The 20,000-nt window shown below is 54.4% G+C and overlaps 1 protein-coding gene across 1 annotated transcript in view; it reads right to left on the reverse strand.

Annotated features, from left to right (window-relative positions):
* ugdh (UDP-glucose 6-dehydrogenase) overlaps positions 1-20,000 on the reverse strand; it is a 49,285-nt gene that overhangs the window by 22,480 nt on the left and 6,805 nt on the right. Inside the window, exons 4-7 of the mRNA XM_071408414.1 lie at positions 19,584-19,784; positions 14,481-14,678; positions 2,673-2,820; positions 1,830-1,924 (exon numbers count right to left, since the gene is read on the reverse strand). Coding sequence (XP_071264515.1) covers positions 1,830-1,924; positions 2,673-2,820; positions 14,481-14,678; positions 19,584-19,784 — 642 coding nt within the window. The remainder of the gene's footprint in view (positions 1-1,829; positions 1,925-2,672; positions 2,821-14,480; positions 14,679-19,583; positions 19,785-20,000) is intronic.

The raw sequence follows: 20,000 nt of genomic DNA on the forward strand, positions 1-20,000 counted from the left end.
GGAGAGGAGGAGGGTGGAGAGAGGGAGGGAGAGGAGGGGGGAGAGGAGAGGAGGGAGAGGAGGGAGAGAGGGAGAGGGAGAGGAGGAGGGTGGAGAGAGGGAGGAGGGAGGAGGAGAGGGTGGAGAGGGGGAGGAGGGAGGAGGAGAGGAGGGGGAGGAGGGAGGAGAGGAGGGGGGGAGAGGAGAGGAGGGAGAGGAGGGAGAGAGGGAGGAGGGAGGAGGAGAGGAGGGGAGAGGAGGGAGGAGAGGAGGGAGGAGGAGAGGAGGGGGAGGAGGAGGGAGAGGAGGGAGAGGGAGAGGAGGAGGGTGGAGAGAGGGAGGAGGGAGGAGGAGGGAGAGAGGGAGGAGGGAGGAGGAGAGGAGGGGGGAGGAGGGAGGAGAGGAGGGAGGAGGAGAGAGGGGAGGAGGAGGGAGAGGAGGGAGAGGGAGAGGAGGAGGGTGGAGAGAGGGAGGAGGGAGGAGGAGGGAGAGAGGGGGAGGAGGGAGAGGGAGAGGAGGAGGGTGGAGAGAGGGAGGAGGGAGGAGGAGAGGAGGAGGGGAGGAGGGAGGGAGGAGGAGGGGGGGAGAGGAGAGGAGGGAGAGGGAGAGGAGGAGGGTGGAGAGAGGGAGGAGGGAGGAGGAGAGGGTGGAGAGAGGGGAGGGAGGGAGGAGGAGAGGAGGGGGGAGGAGGGAGGAGAGGAGGGGGGAGAGGAGAGGAGGGAGAGGAGGGAGAGAGGGGGAGGAGGGAGAGGAGGAGGGTGGAGGAGGGAGAGGGGGAGGAGGGAGAGGGGGGAGGAGGGAGGAGGAGGGAGAGGGGGAGAGGAGGAGGGAGGAGGGAGTGGGGAGAGGGGGAGGAGGAGGGAGAGGTGGGAGGGGGGAGGAGGGAGAGGTGGGAGGGGGGAGGAGGGAGAGGTGGGAGGAGGGAGGGGGAGAGGTGGGAGGAGGGAGGGGAGAGAGGGAGAGGTGGGAGGAGAGGGAGAGGTGGGAGGAGGGGGAGAGGGAGAGGTGGGAGGAGGGAGGGGGGAGAGGTGGGAGGAGAGGGAGAGGTGGGAGGAGGGAGAGGTGGGAGAGGAGGGAGAGGTGGGAGAAGGGTGGAGAGAGGGGAGGGGGGAGAGAGGGAGAGGGGGGAGAGAGGGAGAGGGGGGAGGGAGGAAGAGAGGGAGGAGGGAGAGGGGGGAGGAGGGTGGGGAGAGGGGGGAGGAGGGTGGAGAGAGGTTGGGAGAGGGAGGAGGAGGGTGGAGGGAGAGGAGGGAGGGAGAGGTGGGAGGAGGAGGGAGATGGAGGGGGGAGATGGAGAGGGGGGAGGGGGGTTGATGGAGAGGGGGGAGGAGGGGGAGGAGGAGGGAGAGGGGGGAGGAGGGGGAGGAGGGAGAGGGAGAAAAGGAAGGATGTGGGATATGAAAGAATAATAAATATAGCTGGGAGCAGCAATGAACGGGGTTCACACTGCGAATCCCCAATAATACATTTTATCATGCTCTTTCCAAGACATTCAAATTCCCTTTATATGGTCAAGATAACCAGCATGTTAAACTATAAAATCACACATTAAAATCAAAAGCCAGTATATATATATATATCAGATAACATGTTAACAGACCAGAGGAGACTAATCAGGGGACAGAGAATATTTTAGTGAAGAGGTCACTACTGTGGACTGAGAGGTTATGACGTGGTATGGTTATGACGAGTAAGAACAACTATTCTCCACAGTCAGTGGTGGGTCTGTGTGTGTGTGTGTGTGTGTGTGTGTGTGTCTGTGTGTCTGTGTGTGTGTGTGTGTGTGTGTGTGTGTGTGTGTGTGTGTGTCTGTGTGTGTGTGTGTGTGTGTGTGTGTCTGCAGTAGCTACCTGTTGCCAGTAAGAAGCCACCTCAGGGAGGTTGAGAGCCTCACACAGATACACCAGGTTTAATACATCCTTCTGGAAACAACTACCACCAAACCCTGGTGGAGGAGGGAGAGATGGGGAGGGAGAGAGATGGGAGGAGGGGTGAGAGAGAGATGGGGAGGGGGGGAGAGATGGGGGGGAGGGGGGAGAGAGAGAGATGGGGGAGGGGGGGAGAGAGAGAGATGGGGGAGGGAGAGAGAGAGAGAGATGGGGAGGGAGAGAGAGAGAGAGATGGGGGAGGGAGAGAGAGAGAGAGAGATGGGGGAGAGAGAGAGATGGGGGAGGGGGGAGAGAGAGATGGGGAGGGGGGAGAGATGGGGGAGGGAGAGAGAGAGAGAGAGAGATGGGGGAGAGAGAGAGATGGGGGAGGGGGGGAGAGAGAGAGATGGGGGAGGGAGAGAGAGAGAGATGGGGGAGGGAGAGAGAGAGAGATGGGGGAGGGAGAGAGAGAGAGAGAGGGAGGGGAGAGAGAGAGAGAGAGAGAGAGAGAGAGAGAGCGAGGGAGAGAGAGAGAGATGGGAGGGGGGGAGAGAGAGAGAGATGGGAGGGGGGGGAGAGAGAGAGAGATGGGAGGGGGGGGAGAGAGAGAGAGATGGGGAGAGAGAGAGAGAGAGAGAGAGAGAGAGAGATGGGGAGAGAGAGAGATGGGGAGAGAGAGAGAGAGAGAGAGAGAGAGAGAGAGAGAGAGAGATGAAATGATATTAAGGGTTATGACTGCAGTACAACAGTGTGTGTGTGTGTGTGTGTGTGTGTCTCTCTGTGTGTGTCTCTGTGTGTGTGTGTGTGTGTGTGTGTGTGACGTACCCACGCTGGCCTTCAGGAACTTGCTGCCTATCCTCTGGTCCATGCCGATGGCTAGAGCCACCTCCTCTACGTCAGCCCCCGTTGACTCACACAGAGCACTGATACTGTTGATGCTGCTGATACGCTGGGCTAGGAACGCATTGGCTGCCTGACACACACACACACACACACACACACACACACACACACACACACACACACACACACACACACACACACACACACACACACACACACACACACACAGACATACCAGTTAATCCCAGCAGACTGTAGTCAGAGACAGCGACCCCCCCAGACGTACCAGTTAATCCCAGCAGACTGTAGTCAGAGACAGCGACCCCCCCCCCCCCCCCCAGACGTACCAGTTAATCCCAGCAGACTGTAGTCAGAGACAGCGACCCCCCCCCCCCCAGACGTACCAGTTAATCCCAGCAGACTGTAGTCAGAGAGAGACAGCGACCCCCCCCCAGACGTACCAGTTAATCCCAGCAGACTGTAGTCAGAGAGAGACAGCGACCCCCCCCCCAGACGTACCAGTTAATCCCAGCAGACTGTAGTCAGAGAGAGACAGCGACCCCCCCCAGACGTACCAGTTAATCCCAGCAGACTGTAGTCAGAGAGACAGCGACCCCCCCCCCAGACGTACCAGTTAATCCCAGCACTGTAGTCAGAGAAAGACAGCGACCCCCCCCCAGACGTACCAGTTAATCCCAGCAGACTGTAGTCAGAGAGAGACAGCGACCCCCCCCAGACGTACCAGTTAATCCCAGCAGACTGTAGTCAGAGAGAGACAGCAACCCCCCCCAGACATACCAGTTAATCCCAGCAGACTGTAGTCAGAGACAGCGACCCCCCCCCCAGACGTACCAGTTAATCCCAGCAGACTGTAGTCAGAGACAGCGACCCCCCCCCAGACGTACCAGTTAATCCCAGCAGACTGTAGTCAAAGACAGCGACCCCCCCCCAGACGTACCAGTTAATCCCAGCAGACTGTAGTCAGAGAGAGACAGCGACCCCCCCCAGACGTACCAGTTAATCCCAGCAGACTGTAGTCAGACAGCGACCCCCCCCCAGACGTACCAGTTAATCCCAGCAGACTGTAGTCAGAGAAAGACAGCGACCCCCCCCAGACGTACCAGTTAATCCCAGCAGACTGTAGTCAGAGAGAGACAGCGACCCCCCCCAGACGTACCAGTTAATCCCAGCAGACTGTAGTCAGAGAAAGACAGCGACCCCCCCAGACGTACCAGTTAATCCCAGCAGACTGTAGTCAGAGAGAGACAGCGACCCCCCCCAGACGTACCAGTTAATCCCAGCAGACTGTAGTCAGAGAGAGACAGCGACCCCCCCCCAGACGTACCAGTTAATCCCAGCAGACTGTAGTCAGAGAGAGACAGCGACCCCCCCCAGACGTACCAGTTAATCCCAGCAGACTGTAGTCAGAGAGACAGCGACCCCCCCCCAGACGTACCAGTTAATCCCAGCAGACTGTAGTCAGAGAGAGACAGCGACCCCCCCCAGACGTACCAGTTAATCCCAGCAGACTGTAGTCAGAGAGAGACAGCGACCCCCCCCAGACGTACCAGTTAATCCCAGCAGACTGTAGTCAGAGAGACAGAGACCCCCCCCAGACGTACCAGTTAATCCCAGCAGACTGTAGTCAGAGAGAGACAGCGACCCCCCCCCAGACGTACCAGTTAATCCCAGCAGACTGTAGTCAGAGAGAGACAGCGACCCCCCCAGACGTACCAGTTAATCCCAGCAGACTGTAGTCAGAGAGAGACAGCGACCCCCCCCCAGACGTACCAGTTAATCCCAGCAGACTGTAGTCAGAGAGACAGCGACCCCCCCCAGACGTACCAGTTAATCCCAGCAGACTGTAGTCAGAGAGAGACAGCGACCCCCCCCAGACGTACCAGTTAATCCCAGCAGACTGTAGTCAGAGAGAGACAGCGACCCCCCCCCCCCCCAGACGTACCAGTTAATCCCAGCAGACTGTAGTCAGAGAGAGACAGCGACCCCCCCAGACGTACCAGTTAATCCCAGCAGACTGTAGTCAGAGAGAGACAGCGACCCCCCCCCCCCCCCCCCCAGACGTACCAGTTAATCCCAGCAGACTGTAGTCAGAGAGAGACAGCGACCCCCCCAGACGTACCAGTTAATCCCAGCAGACTGTAGTCAGAGAGAGACAGCGACCCCCCCCCCCAGACGTACCAGTTAATCCCAGCAGACTGTAGTCAGAGAGAGACAGCGACCCCCCCCAGACGTACCAGTTAATCCCAGCAGACTGTAGTCAGAGAGAGACAGCGACCCCCCCCCCCAGACGTACCAGTTAATCCCAGCAGACTGTAGTCAGAGAGAGACAGCGACCCCACCCCCCCAGACGTACCAGTTAATCCCAGCAGACTGTAGTCAGAGAAAGACAGCGACCCCCCCAGACGTACCAGTTAATCCCAGCAGACTGTAGTCAGAGAGAGACAGCGACCCCCCCCCCCCCCCAGACGTACCAGTTAATCCCAGCAGACTGTAGTCAGAGAGAGACAGCGACCCCCCCCAGACGTACCAGTTAATCCCAGCAGACTGTAGTCAGACAGCGACCCCCCCCCAGACGTACCAGTTAATCCCAGCAGACTGTAGTCAGAGAAAGACAGCGACCCCCCCCAGACGTACCAGTTAATCCCAGCAGACTGTAGTCAGAGAGAGACAGCGACCCCCCCCCAGACGTACCAGTTAATCCCAGCAGACTGTAGTCAGAGAAAGACAGCGACCCCCCCAGACGTACCAGTTAATCCCAGCAGACTGTAGTCAGAGAGAGACAGCGACCCCCCCCAGACGTACCAGTTAATCCCAGCAGACTGTAGTCAGAGAGAGACAGCGACCCCCCCCCAGACGTACCAGTTAATCCCAGCAGACTGTAGTCAGAGAGACAGCGACCCCCCCCAGACGTACCAGTTAATCCCAGCAGACTGTAGTCAGAGAGACAGCGACCCCCCCCCAGACGTACCAGTTAATCCCAGCAGACTGTAGTCAGAGAGAGACAGCGACCCCCCCCAGACGTACCAGTTAATCCCAGCAGACTGTAGTCAGAGAGAGACAGCGACCCCCCCCAGACGTACCAGTTAATCCCAGCAGACTGTAGTCAGAGAGACAGAGACCCCCCCCAGACGTACCAGTTAATCCCAGCAGACTGTAGTCAGAGAGAGACAGCGACCCCCCCCCAGACGTACCAGTTAATCCCAGCAGACTGTAGTCAGAGAGAGACAGCGACCCCCCCAGACGTACCAGTTAATCCCAGCAGACTGTAGTCAGAGAGAGACAGCGACCCCCCCCCAGACGTACCAGTTAATCCCAGCAGACTGTAGTCAGAGAGACAGCGACCCCCCCCAGACGTACCAGTTAATCCCAGCAGACTGTAGTCAGAGAGAGACAGCGACCCCCCCCAGACGTACCAGTTAATCCCAGCAGACTGTAGTCAGAGAGAGACAGCGACCCCCCCCCCCCCCAGACGTACCAGTTAATCCCAGCAGACTGTAGTCAGAGAGAGACAGCGACCCCCCCAGACGTACCAGTTAATCCCAGCAGACTGTAGTCAGAGAGAGACAGCGACCCCCCCCCCCCCCCCCAGACGTACCAGTTAATCCCAGCAGACTGTAGTCAGAGAGAGACAGCGACCCCCCCAGACGTACCAGTTAATCCCAGCAGACTGTAGTCAGAGACAGCGACCCCCCCCCCCCAGACGTACCAGTTAATCCCAGCAGACTGTAGTCAGAGAGAGACAGCGACCCCCCCCAGACGTACCAGTTAATCCCAGCAGACTGTAGTCAGAGAGAGACAGCGACCCCCCCCCCCAGACGTACCAGTTAATCCCAGCAGACTGTAGTCAGAGAGAGACAGCGACCCCACCCCCCCAGACGTACCAGTTAATCCCAGCAGACTGTAGTCAGAGAAAGACAGCGACCCCCCCAGACGTACCAGTTAATCCCAGCAGACTGTAGTCAGAGAGAGACAGCGACCCCCCCCCCCCCCCAGACGTACCAGTTAATCCCAGCAGACTGTAGTCAGAGAAAGACAGCGACCCCCCCCCCAGACGTACCAGTTAATCCCAGCAGACTGTAGTCAGAGGGAGACAGCGACCCCCCCAGACGTACCAGTTAATCCCAGCAGACTGTAGTCAGAGAGAGACAGCGACCCTCCCCCCCCCCCAGACGTACCAGTTAATCCCAGCAGACTGTAGTCAGAGTCAGCGACCCCCCCCAGACGTACCAGTTAATCCCAGCAGACTGTAGTCAGAGAGAGACAGCGACCCCACCCCCAGACGTACCAGTTAATTCCAGCAGACTGTAGTCAGAGAGAGACAGCGACCCCCCCCCCCCCCCCAGACGTACCAGTTAATCCCAACAGACTGTAGTCAGAGTCAGCGACCCCCCCCAGACGTACCAGTTAATCCCAGCAGACTGTAGTCAGAGAGAGACAGCGACCCCCCCCCCCCAGACGTACCAGTTAATCCCAGCAGACTGTAGTCAGAGAGAGACAGCGACCCCCCCCAGACGTACCAGTTAATCCCAGCAGACTGTAGTCAGAGAGAGACAGCGACCCCCCCCCAGACGTACCAGTTAATCCCAGCAGACTGTAGTCAGAGAGAGAGCGACCCCCCCCAGACGTACCAGTTAATCCCAGCAGACTGTAGTCAGAGAGAGAGCGACCCCCCCCCAGACGTACCAGTTAATCCCAGCAGACTGTAGTCAGAGAGAGACAGCGACCCCCCCCAGACGTACCAGTTAATCCCAGCAGACTGTAGTCAGAGAGAGACAGCGACCCCCCCCCAGACGTACCAGTTAATCCCAGCAGACTGTAGTCAGAGACAGCGACCCCCCCCCAGACGTACCAGTTAATCCCAGCAGACTGTAGTCAGAGAGAGACAGCGACCCCCCCCCCCCCCCAGACGTACCAGTTAATCCCAGCAGACTGTAGTCAGAGAGAGACAGCGACCCCCCCCAGACGTACCAGTTAATCCCAGCAGACTGTAGTCAGAGAGAGACAGCGACCCCCCCCCAGACGTACCAGTTAATCCCAGCAGACTGTAGTCAGAGAGAGACAGCGACCCCCCCCCCAGACGTACCAGTTAATTCCAGCAGACTGTAGTCAGAGAGAGACAGCGACCCCCCCCCCCCCCCAGACGTTAAGAAGCTAGCTAGCTAACAAGGAGAGAGAGAGAGAGAGAGGTCATGATCAGATGATCAGATGAGCTCCTGCATTTTTCAGCATTTTCTTTAAAAAAGATAGATTTAGAGTTAGTTAAACTTGGATTTTTTGTGGAACTGAGAGAGATACAGCTTCAACTGTATTCAACTGTAACTGACTTGATACAGCTTCAACTAGCACTGACGTGTCAAGTGAGAGGTGTCAAAGACCATTAGCCCAACAATGGCAGGAGAGTCGAATAGTCTACCCCAACCAAATGGAGAGGCCTTAGAAGCTCCCTCCTGCTGTTCAGAGGTAATTAAAATACAGTACCCTGTGAGTGTAAAGAATGATAAGGCAAGAAAAGAGCACAAAATGAAGCTCCTTATGGAAAATCAAGAGACACTTTTTGCTGACTATTACAAAAATGGGAACATCAGCAACCTTATCTTCCACACAAACCATCCCCTGGCATGGCACAGTGCTATATTAGCACACTACCCCTCTGTTAAGAGAGGGGGGGTTAACGAGGGGTGGAAACTCAGGATACTTGACAACGAGGACTCTGAGTCAGCTAACATAAATCTATATAAGTCTGGAACAGTATTGGTACAGGGCAACCCCAAACAGTTTCAGCTGGACTTTCACCTAATCAAAGAATTAGCCCAGCAGGAGAAGCTCTCCCTTGATAAAGATACCCCCACCCCAAGCGGGTCAGACCAGACCTCTTCATCATATAACCCCACAGACGAGCAACCCTCAGCAGACAGTCAACCTCCCAGTACAGAGCACTTCTCCCTCATTGAAATGAAGGATAAATTCACCCAGCTGGAGGTAAGGCAGGTGGAGCTGGAACAGCAGGTGATTACACTCCAGTCAGCACAGACCCAGACAACAGTCCAGCACAACAACCCCTTAACCAGACCAGGAGAGCTGGAGGTGGAGAGAGACATATCTGCACTCTGGACAGTGGTGAGACAACTTCAACAGGAGAAAGAGCAGAAGCAGGAGCAGAACAAAGCACTAGAGGAGAGGATCAGACTGCTGGAGGAGAGGGAGAGGGGGATGGAGGAGAGGATCAGACTGCTGGAGGAGAGGTTGAGGGGGATGGCATGTGACAGAGAACAACCCACTAGGGAGGTGGCCATCCCCACAGAGACGCCAGCAGAACAGCCCACCTCAGCACCGGACAAAAGTCTCGACACCACAGCAGAACAGTCCACACCAGACCCTGACCATAGAGTCAACATCACAGCAGAACAGACAAAAGAAAAAACCCAAGCCCAGCAGCTCTCACCCCCCCTGAGCACCCCCCCTGTCAGCCCCCCTGATAGCCCTCCTGACAACCCCCCCACACCCACTGAGAACAAACACAAGACACAGATTGTTCTCCTTATGGACTCAAATGGGAAATATATAGAAGAAAAAAAACTTTTTCCCAAACACAGTGTGTCTAAACTCTGGTGTCCAAACACCCAGCGCGCCCTAGACCTTCTGTCTGAGGACAAACTAGGCTCACCTAGCCACATAATAATACACACAGGCACAAACGACCTGAGAGCAAAGCAGGAAAGGGTGGCCACAGCACTGAAGGGAGTGATTGAAAAAGCTTCTTCTACTTTCCCCAATGCACAAGTGGTTATCTCCACCCTGCTACCACGAAAAGACTTCCACCCTGCTACAATACAGCGGGTAAACGCAAGCATTTCCCGTGACTGTGCCTCAAAACCAAATGTTTTCCTGGCCCACCACTCCACCCTGGACTTGAACAGCCTCTATGACCAGGTCCACCTCTATAAGGCAGCAGTGCCCACCTTTGTCCGGACTCTAAAGGACATCGCTCTCAAACGCAGCCCCAACACTTCACACAGGAGCAACAGATCAATAGACACCCCACCCAGACCAGCGAGACACCCTCCAAGACCTGCAGGACCCCCCCGTGGACCTACACATAGAGGACCCACGCCAAGAGGACTTACATCCAGACCACAGCACCCCCAGACACATCCACACCCCCACCCCAACCAATCAACACCCCCCCACATCAACCATGCCCACACCCCATTTAGGCCCCCTCAGATCAGACCTATGCCACTCCTGCCCACCCCATGCACCCCACCCCCGCAAAGAGAGCATCAACATGGAAGTCACACATACGCCCAGGTAGTGAGCGGGCAAACAGGCCCAACCCCCACTCTTACACTCGCCCAAGCCAACGGCATGTACCAGATGCTCAGCAGGCTCTGCTCACACTTACTGGCCTGAGGCCAAACCACACGGCCAACAACATTGGACACTTTATGGAACAAAAAGCCTTCACTATATCATCCTGGAATATCCAAGGCCTGAGGTCATCTGCCTTTGGCCTAAAGAGCAGGAACACGGACTTCACCAAAGAAATCGGTAATGCAGACATTGTCATCCTGCAAGAAACATGGTATAGCGGAGACGGACCCACTGGTTGCCCTCTAGGTTACAGAGAGCTGGTAGTCCCATCCACCAAACTACCAGGTGTGAAACAGGGAAGGGACTCAGGGGGAATGCTAATTTGGTATAGAGCAGACCTAACTCACTCCATTAAATTAATCAAAACAGGAACATTTTACATTTGGCTAGAAATTCAAAAGGAAATTATCTTAACAGAGAAAAATGTCCTCCTGTGTGCTACCTATATCCCCCCACTAGAATCCCCATACTTTAATAAAGACAGCTTCTCCATCCTGGAGGGGGAAATCAATCATTTCCAGGCCCAGGGACATGTATTAGTCTGTGGCGACCTAAATGCCAGAACTGGACAAGAACCTGACACCCTCAGCACACAGGGGGACAAACACCTGCCTGCAGGTGACAGCATTCCCTCCCCCATATGCCCCCCTAGGCACAACTATGACAACATAACCAACAAAAACGGGTCACAACTCCTGCAGCTCTGTCGCACGCTGGGTATGTACATAGTCAATGGTAGGCTTCGAGGGGACTCCTATGGTAGGTTCACCTATAGCTCATCTCTTGGCAGTAGCACTGTAGACTACTTTATCACTGACCTCAACCCAGAGTCTCTCAGAGCGTTCACAGTCAGCCCACTGACACCCCTATCAGACCACAGCAAAATCACAGTCTACTTGAACAGAGCAATACTCAATCATGAGGCATCAAAGCCAAAGGAACTGAGTAACATTAAGAAATGCTATAGATGGAAGGAATGCAGTTTGGAAACCTACCAAAAAACAATTAGGCAACAGCAAATTCAATCCCTTTTAGACAACTTCCTGGGTAAAATGTTCCACTGCAATAGTGAAGGTGTAAACTTGGCAGTAGAAAATCTTAACAGTATATTTGACCTCTCAGCTTCCCTATCAAATCTAAAAATCTCAAATAGAAAACCGAAGAAAATGAACAACAATGACAAATGGTTTGATAAAGAATGCAAAAATCTAAGAAATAAATTGAGGAACCTGTCCAACCAAAAACATAGAGACCCGGAAAACCTGAGTCTACGCCTTCACTATTGCGAATCACTAAAACAATACAGAAATACACTACGGAAAAAGAAGGAACAGCACGTCAGAAATCAGCTCAATGTAATTGAAGACTCCATAGACTCTAACCAATTCTGGGAAAATTGGAAAACACTAAACAAACAACAACACGAAGAATTATCTATCCAAAATGGAGATGTACGGATAAACCACTTCTCCAATCTTTTTGGCTCTATAACAAAGAATAAAGAACAAAAACATATACATGATCAAATACAAATCCTTGAATCAACTATTAAAGACTACCAGAACCCATTGGATTCTCCAATTACCTTGAATGAGTTACAGGACAAAATAAAAACCCTCAAACCCAAAAAGGCCTGTGGTGTTGATGGTATCCTTAATGAAATGATCAAATATACAGACAACAAATTCCAATTGGCTATACTAAAACTCTTTAACATCGTCCTTAGCTCTGGCATCTTCCCCAATATTTGGAACCAAGGACTGATCACCCCAATCCACAAAAGTGGAGACAAATTTGACCCCAATAACTACCGTGGAATATGCGTCAACAGTAACCTTGGGAAAATACTCTGCATTATCATTAACAGCAGACTCGTACATTTCCTCAATGAAAACAATGTACTGAGCAAATGTCAAATTGGCTTTTTACCAAATTACCGTACAACAGACCATGTATTCACCCTACACACCCTAATTGACAACCAAACAAACCAAAACAAAGGCAAAGTCTTCTCATGCTTTGTTGATTTCAAAAAAGCCTTCGACTCAATTTGGCATGAGGGTCTGCTATACAAATTGATGGAAAGTGGTGTTGGGGGTAAAACATACGACATTATAAAATCCATGTACACAAACAACAAGTGTGCGGTTAAAATTGGCAAAAAACACACACATTTCTTCACACAGGGTCGTGGGGTGAGACAGGGATGCAGCTTAAGCCCCACCCTCTTCAACATATATATCAACGAATTGGCGCGGGCACTAGAACAGTCTGCAGCACCCGGTCTCACCCTACTAGAATCCGAAGTCAAATGTCTACTGTTTGCTGATGATCTGGTGCTTCTGTCACCAACCAAGGAGGGCCTACAGCAGCACCTAGATCTTCTGCACAGATTCTGTCAGACCTGGGCCCTGACAGTAAATCTCAGTAAGACCAAAATAATGGTGTTCCAAAAAAGGTCCAGTCACCAGGACCACAAATTCCATCTAGACACCGTTGCCCTAGAGCACACAAAAAACTATACATACCTCGGCCTAAACATCAGCACCACAGGTAACTTCCACAAAGCTGTGAACGATCTGAGAGACAAGGCAAGAAGGGCCTTCTATGCCATCAAAAGGAACATAAATTTCAACATACCAATTAGGATCTGGCTAAAAATACTTGAATCAGTCATAGAGCCCATTGCCCTTTATGGTTGTGAGGTCTGGGGTCCGCTCACCAACCAAGATTTCACAAAATGGGACAAACACCAAATTGAGACTCTGCATGCAGAATTCTGCAAAAATATCCTCCGTGTACAACGTAGAACACCAAATAATGCATGCAGAGCAGAATTAGGCCGATACCCACTAATTATCAAAATCCAGAAAAGAGCCGTTAAATTCTACAACCACCTAAAAGGAAGCGATTCCCAAACCTTCCATAACAAAGCCATCACCTACAGAGAGATGAACCTGGAGAAGAGTCCCCTAAGCAAGCTGGTCCTAGGGCTCTGTTCACAAACACAAACACACCCCACAGAGCCCCAGGACAACAGCACAATTAGACCCAACCAAATCATGAGAAAACAAAAAGATAATTACTTGACACATTGGAAAGAATTAACAAAAAAACAGAGCAAACTAGAATGCTATTTGGCCCTAAACAGAGAGTACACAGTGGCAGAATACCTGACCACTGTGACTGACCCAAACTTAAGGAAAGCTTTGACTATGTACAGACTCAGTGAGCATAGCCTTGCTATTGAGAAAGGCCGCCGTAGGCAGACATGGCTCTCAAGAGAAGACAGGCTATGTGCACACTGCCCACAAAATGAGGTGGAAACTGAGCTGCACTTCCTAACCTCCTGCCCAATGTATGACCATATTAGAGAGACATATTTCCCTCAGATTACACAGATCCACAAAGAATTCGAAAACAAATCCAATTTTGATAAACTCCCATATCTACTGGGTGAAATTCCACAGTGTGCCATCACAGCAGCAAGATTTGTGACCTGTTGCCACAAGAAAAGGGCAACCAGTGAAGAACAAACACCACTGTAAATACAACCCATATTTATGTTTATTTATTTTAACTTGTGTGCTTTAACCATTTGTACATTGTTACAACACTGCATATATATAATATGACATTTGTAATGTCTTTATTGTTTTGAAACTTCTGTATGTGTAATGTTTACTGTTCATTTTTATTGTTTATTTGACTTTTGTATATTACCTACCTCACTTGCTTTGGCAATGTTAACACATGTTTCCCATGCCAATAAAGCCCCTTGAATTGAATTGAATTGAATTGAGAGACAGCGACCCCCCCCCCCCAGACGTACCAGTTAATCCCAGCAGACTGTAGTCAGAGAAAGACAGCGACCCCCCCCAGACGTACCAGTTAATCCCAGCAGACTGTAGTCAGAGAGAGACAGCGACCCCCCCCAGACGTACCAGTTAATCCCAGCAGACTGTAGTCAGAGAGAGACAGCGACCCCCCCCAGACGTACCAGTTAATCCCAGCAGACTGTAGTCAGAGAGAGACAGCGAACCCCCCCCCAGACGTACCAGTTAATCCCAGCAGACTGTAGTCAGAGAGAGAGCGACCCCCCCCAGACGTACCAGTTAATCCCAGCAGACTGTAGTCAGAGAGAGACAGCGACCCCCACCAGACGTACCAGTTAATCCCAGCAGACTGTAGTCAGAGAGAGACAGCGACCCCCCCCCCCAGACGTACCAGTTAATCCCAGCAGACTGTAGTCAGAGAGAGACAGCGACCCCCCCCCCAGACGTACCAGTTAATCCCAGCAGACTGTAGTCAGAGAGAGACAGCGACCCCCCCCAGACGTACCAGTTAATCCCAGCAGACTGTAGTCAGAGGCAGCGACCCCCCCCCCCCCAGACGTACCAGTTTGGAGAGTTCTGAGGACCAGGTGTTGGTGGTGATGATGCGGGTCTTGGGGACCCAACGTTCGTAGACGTCACACAGAGCCCTGATCGCCCTCTGACCTTCCGCCGTCTCGTCTCCACCAATCAGGACGCGGTCTGGCTCCTTCAGGTCACGTACCGCCGTACCCTCCGCCAGGAACTCTGGGTTGGACAGCACCTACACACACACACACACACACACACACACACACACACACACACACACACACACACACACACACACACACACACACACACACACACACACACACACACACACACACACACACACACACACACACACACACACACACACACACACACACACACACACACACACACACACACCCACCCACCCACACACACACCCACACACACACACACACAGAGAGATATAAACACACACACACACACACACACACACACAGAGAGATATAAACACACACACACACAGAGAGATATAAACACACACACACACAGATATAAACACACACACAGAGATATAAACACACACACACACACACACACACATATATAAATATTGGTGGTGTGTGTAGCTCCTCCTACCTGCAGGTTGAGGTGGGGTTTGGTGGTGTGTGTAGCTCCTCCTACCTGCAGGTTGAGGTGGGGTTTGGTGGTGTGTGTAGCTCCTCCTACCTGCAGGTTGAGTTGGGGTTTGGTGGTGTGTGTAGCTCCTCCTACCTGCAGGTTGAGGTGGGGTTTGGTGGTGTGTGTAGCTCCTCCTACCTGCAGGTTGAGGTGGGGTTTGGTGGTGTGTGTAGCTCCTCCTACCTGCAGGTTGAGGTGGGGTTTGGTGGTGTGTGTAGCTCCTCCTACCTGCAGGTGGGGTTTGGTGGTGTGTGTAGCTCCTCCTACCTGCAGGTGGGGTTTGGTGGTGTGTGTAGCTCCTCCTACCTGCAGGTTGAGGTGGGGTTTGGTGGTGTGTGTTGCTCCACCTACCTGCACGTTTAGTTTGGTGGTGTGTGTAGCTCCTCCTACCTGCAGGTGGGGTTTGGTGGTGTGTGTAGCTCCTCCTACCTGCAGGTTGAGGTGGGGTTTGGTGGTGTGTGTAGCTCCACCTACCTGCAGGTTGAGGTGGGGTTTGGTGGTGTGTGTAGCTCCTCCTACCTGCAGGTGGGGTTTGGTGGTGTGTGTAGCTCCTCCTACCTGCAGGTTGAGGTGGGGTTTGGTGGTGTGTGTAGCTCCTCCTACCTGCAGGTGGGGTTTGGTGGTGTGTGTAGCTCCTCCTACCTGCAGGTTGAGGGTGGGGTTGGTGGTGTGTGTAGCTCCTCCTACCTGCAGGTGGAGGTGGGGTTTGGTGGTGTGTGTAGCTCCTCCTACCTGCAGGTGGAGGTGGGGTTTGGTGGTGTGTGTAGCTCCTCCTACCTGCAGGTGGAGGTGGGGTTTGGTGGTGTGTGTAGCTCCTCCTACCTGCAGGTTGAGGTGGGGTTTGGTGGTGTGTGTAGCTCCTCCTACCTGCAGGTGGGGTTTGGTGGTGTGTGTAGCTCCTCCTACCTGCAGGTTGAGGTGGGGTTTGGTGGTGTGTGTAGCTCCTCCTACCTGCAGGTTGAGGTGGGGTTTGGTGTGTAGCTCCTCCTACCTGCAGGTTGAGGTGGGGTTTGGTGTGTAGCTCCTCCTACCTGCAGGTTGAGGTTGGGTTTGGTGGTGTGTGTAGCTCCTCCTACCTGCAGGTTGGGTTTGGTGGTGTGTGTAGCTCCTCCTACCTGCAGGTTGAGGTGGGGTTTGGTGTGTGTGTAGCTCCTCCTACCTGCAGGTTGAGGTGGGGTTTGGTGGTGTGTGTAGCTCCTCCTACCTGCAGGTTGAGGTGGGGTTTGGTGGTGTGTGTAGCTCCACCTACCTGCAGGTTGAGGTGGGGTTTGGTGTGTAGCTCCTCCTACCTGCAGGTTGAGGTTGGGTTTGGTGGTGTGTGTAGCTCCACCTACCTGCAGGTGGGGTTTGGTGGTGTGTGTAGCTCCTCCTACCTGCAGGTGGGGTTTGGTGGTGTGTGTAGCTCCTCCTACCTGCAGGTTGAGGTTGGGTTTGGTGTGTAGCTCCTCCTACCTGCAGGTTGAGGTGGGGTTTGGTGTGTAGCTCCTCCTACCTGCAGGTTGAGGTGGGGTTTGGTGGTGTGTGTAGCTCCACCTACCTGCAGGTTGAGGTGGGGTTTGGTGTGTAGCTCCTCCTACCTGCAGGTGGAGGTGGGGTTTGGTGTGTAGCTCCTCCTACCTGCAGGTGGAGGTGGGGTTTGGTGTGTAGCTCCTCCTACCTGCAGGTGGAGGTTGGGTTTGGTGGTGTGTGTAGCTCCTCCTACCTGCAGGTGGGGTTTGGTGGTGTGTGTAGCTCCTCCTACCTGCAGGTTGGGTTTGGTGGTGTGTGTAGCTCCTCCTACCTGCAGGTTGAGGTTGGGTTTGGTGGTGTGTGTAGCTCCTCCTACCTGCAGGTGGAGGTGGGGTTTGGTGGTGTGTGTAGCTCCTCCTACCTGCAGGTTGAGGTGGGGTTTGGTGGTGTGTGTAGCTCCTCCTACCTGCAGGTGGGGTTTGGTGGTGTGTGTAGCTCCACCTACCTGCAGGTGGAGGTGGGGTTTGGTGGTGTGTGTAGCTCCTCCTACCTGCAGGTGGAGGTGGGGTTTGGTGGTGTGTGTAGCTCCTCCTACCTGCAGGTGGAGGTGGGGTTTGGTGGTGTGTGTAGCTCCTCCTACCTGCAGGTCGAGGTGGGGTTTGGTGTGTAGCTCCTCCTACCTGCAGGTTGAGGTGGGGTTTGGTGGTGTGTGTAGCTCCACCTACCTGCAGGTTGAGGTGGGGTTTGGTGTGTAGCTCCTCCTACCTGCAGGTGGAGGTGGGGTTTGGTGTGTAGCTCCTCCTACCTGCAGGTAGAGGTGGGGTTTGGTGTGTAGCTCCTCCTACCTGCAGGTGGAGGTGGGGTTTGGTGTGTAGCTCCTCCTACCTGCAGGTGGAGGTGGGGTTTGGTGTGTAGCTCCTCCTACCTGCAGGTGGAGGTGGGGTTTGGTGTGTAGCTCCTCCTACCTGCAGGTGGAGGTGGGGTTTGGTGTGTAGCTCCTCCTACCTGCAGGTGGAGGTGGGGTTTGGTGTGTAGCTCCTCCTACCTGCAGGTGGAGGTGGGGTTTGGTGTGTAGCTCCTCCTACCTGCAGGTGGAGGTGGGGTTTGGTGTGTAGCTCCTCCTACCTGCAGGTGGAGGTGGGGTTTGGTGTGTAGCTCCTCCTACCTGCAGGTGGAGGTGGGGTTTGGTGTGTAGCTCCTCCTACCTGCAGGTGGAGGTGGGGTTTGGTGTGTAGCTCCTCCTACCTGCAGGTGGAGGTGGGGTTTGGTGTGTAGCTCCTCCTACCTGCAGGTGGAGGTGGGGTTTGGTGTGTAGCTCCTCCTACCTGCAGGTGGAGGTGGGGTTTGGTGTGTAGCTCCTCCTACCTGCAGGTGGAGGTGGGGTTTGGTGGTGTGTGTAGCTCCACCTACCTGCAGGTGGAGGTGGGGTTTGGTGTGTAGCTCCTCCTACCTGCAGGTGGAGGTGGGGTTTGGTGTGTAGCTCCTCCTACCTGCAGGTGGAGGTGGGGTTTGGTGTGTAGCTCCTCCTACCTGCAGGTGGAGGTGGGGTTTGGTGTGTAGCTCCTCCTACCTGCAGGTGGAGGTGGGGTTTGGTGTGTAGCTCCTCCTACCTGCAGGTGGAGGTGGGGTTTGGTGTGTAGCTCCTCCTACCTGCAGGTGGAGGTGGGGTTTGGTGTGTAGCTCCTCCTACCTGCAGGTGGAGGTGGGGTTTGGTGTGTAGCTCCTCCTACCTGCAGGTGGAGGTGGGGTTTGGTGTGTAGCTCCTCCTACCTGCAGGTGGAGGTGGGGTTTGGTGTGTAGCTCCTCCTACCTGCAGGTGGAGGTGGGGTTTGGTGTGTAGCTCCTCCTACCTGCAGGTGGAGGTGGGGTTTGGTGTGTAGCTCCTCCTACCTGCAGGTGGAGGTGGGGTTTGGTGTGTAGCTCCTCCTACCTGCAGGTGGAGGTGGGGTTTGGTGTGTAGCTCCTCCTACCTGCAGGTGGAGGTGGGGTTTGGTGGTGTGTGTAGCTCCACCTACCTGCAGGTTGAGGTTGGGTTTGGTGTGTAGCTCCTCCTACCTGCAGGTGGAGGTGGGGTTTGGTGTGTAGCTCCTCCTACCTGCAGATGGAAGTGGGGTTTGGTGTGTAGCTCCTCCTACCTGCAGGTGGAGGTGGGGTTTGGTGTGTAGCTCCTCCTACCTGCAGGTGGAGGTGGGGTTTGGTGTGTAGCTCCTCCTACCTGCAGGTGGAGGTGGGGTTTGGTGTGTAGCTCCTCCTACCTGCAGGTGGAGGTGGGGTTTGGTGGTGTGTGTAGCTCCACCTACCTGCAGGTGGAGGTGGGGTTTGGTGTGTAGCTCCTCCTACCTGCAGGTGGAGGTGGGGTTTGGTGTGTAGCTCCTCCTACCTGCAGGTGGAGGTGGGGTTTGGTGTGTAGCTCCTCCTACCTGCAGGTGGAGGTGGGGTTTGGTGTGTAGCTCCTCCTACCTGCAGGTGGAGGTGGGGTTTGGTGTGTAGCTCCTCCTACCTGCAGGTGGAGGTGGGGTTTGGTGTGTAGCTCCTCCTACCTGCAGGTGGAGGTGGGGTTTGGTGTGTAGCTCCTCCTACCTGCAGGTGGAGGTGGGGTTTGGTGTGTAGCTCCTCCTACCTGCAGGTGGAGGTGGGGTTTGGTGGTGTGTGTAGCTCCACCTACCTGCAGGTGGAGGTGGGGTTTGGTGTGTAGCTCCTCCTACCTGCAGGTGGAGGTGGGGTTTGGTGTGTAGCTCCTCCTACCTGCAGGTGGAGGTGGGGTTTGGTGTGTAGCTCCTCCTACCTGCAGGTGGAGGTGGGGTTTGGTGTGTAGCTCCTCCTACCTGCAGGTGGAGGTGGGGTTTGGTGTGTAGCTCCTCCTACCTGCAGGTGGAGGTGGGGTTTGGTGTGTAGCTCCTCCTACCTGCAGGTGGAGGTGGGGTTTGGTGTGTAGCTCCTCCTACCTGCAGGTGGAGGTGGGGTTTGGTGTGTAGCTCCTCCTACCTGCAGGTGGAGGTGGGGTTTGGTGTGTAGCTCCTCCTACCTGCAGGTGGAGGTGGGGTTTGGTGTTGGCGTCGAAGATCCGTCTGATGCTCTCAGCCGCTCGGACAGGAACCGTGCTCTTCTCCGTGACGATCTTGTAACCGTTGGAAACCTCTACGATGCGGCGAGCACAGGCCTCTATGTACTTTAGGTCGGCTGCACGCCCCTTCCCCATCCCATAGGTCTTAGTGGGGGTGTTCACCTGGGGAGGGGGGGGTTAGACTGATGGTAAACAGAGACACACACGACAGACAGACTGACAGACACGGACAGAGACGGACAGAGACGGACAGAGAGACGGACAGACACACAGAGACGGACAGAGAGACGGACAGAGAGACGGACAGAGAGACGGACAGAGAGACAGACAGAGAGACGGACAGAGAGACGGACAGAGAGACGGACAGAGAGACAGACA

Source organism: Salvelinus alpinus, chromosome 6, assembly GCF_045679555.1.
Source record: "Salvelinus alpinus chromosome 6, SLU_Salpinus.1, whole genome shotgun sequence".
NCBI classification, from domain to species: Eukaryota; Metazoa; Chordata; class Actinopteri; order Salmoniformes; family Salmonidae; genus Salvelinus; species Salvelinus alpinus.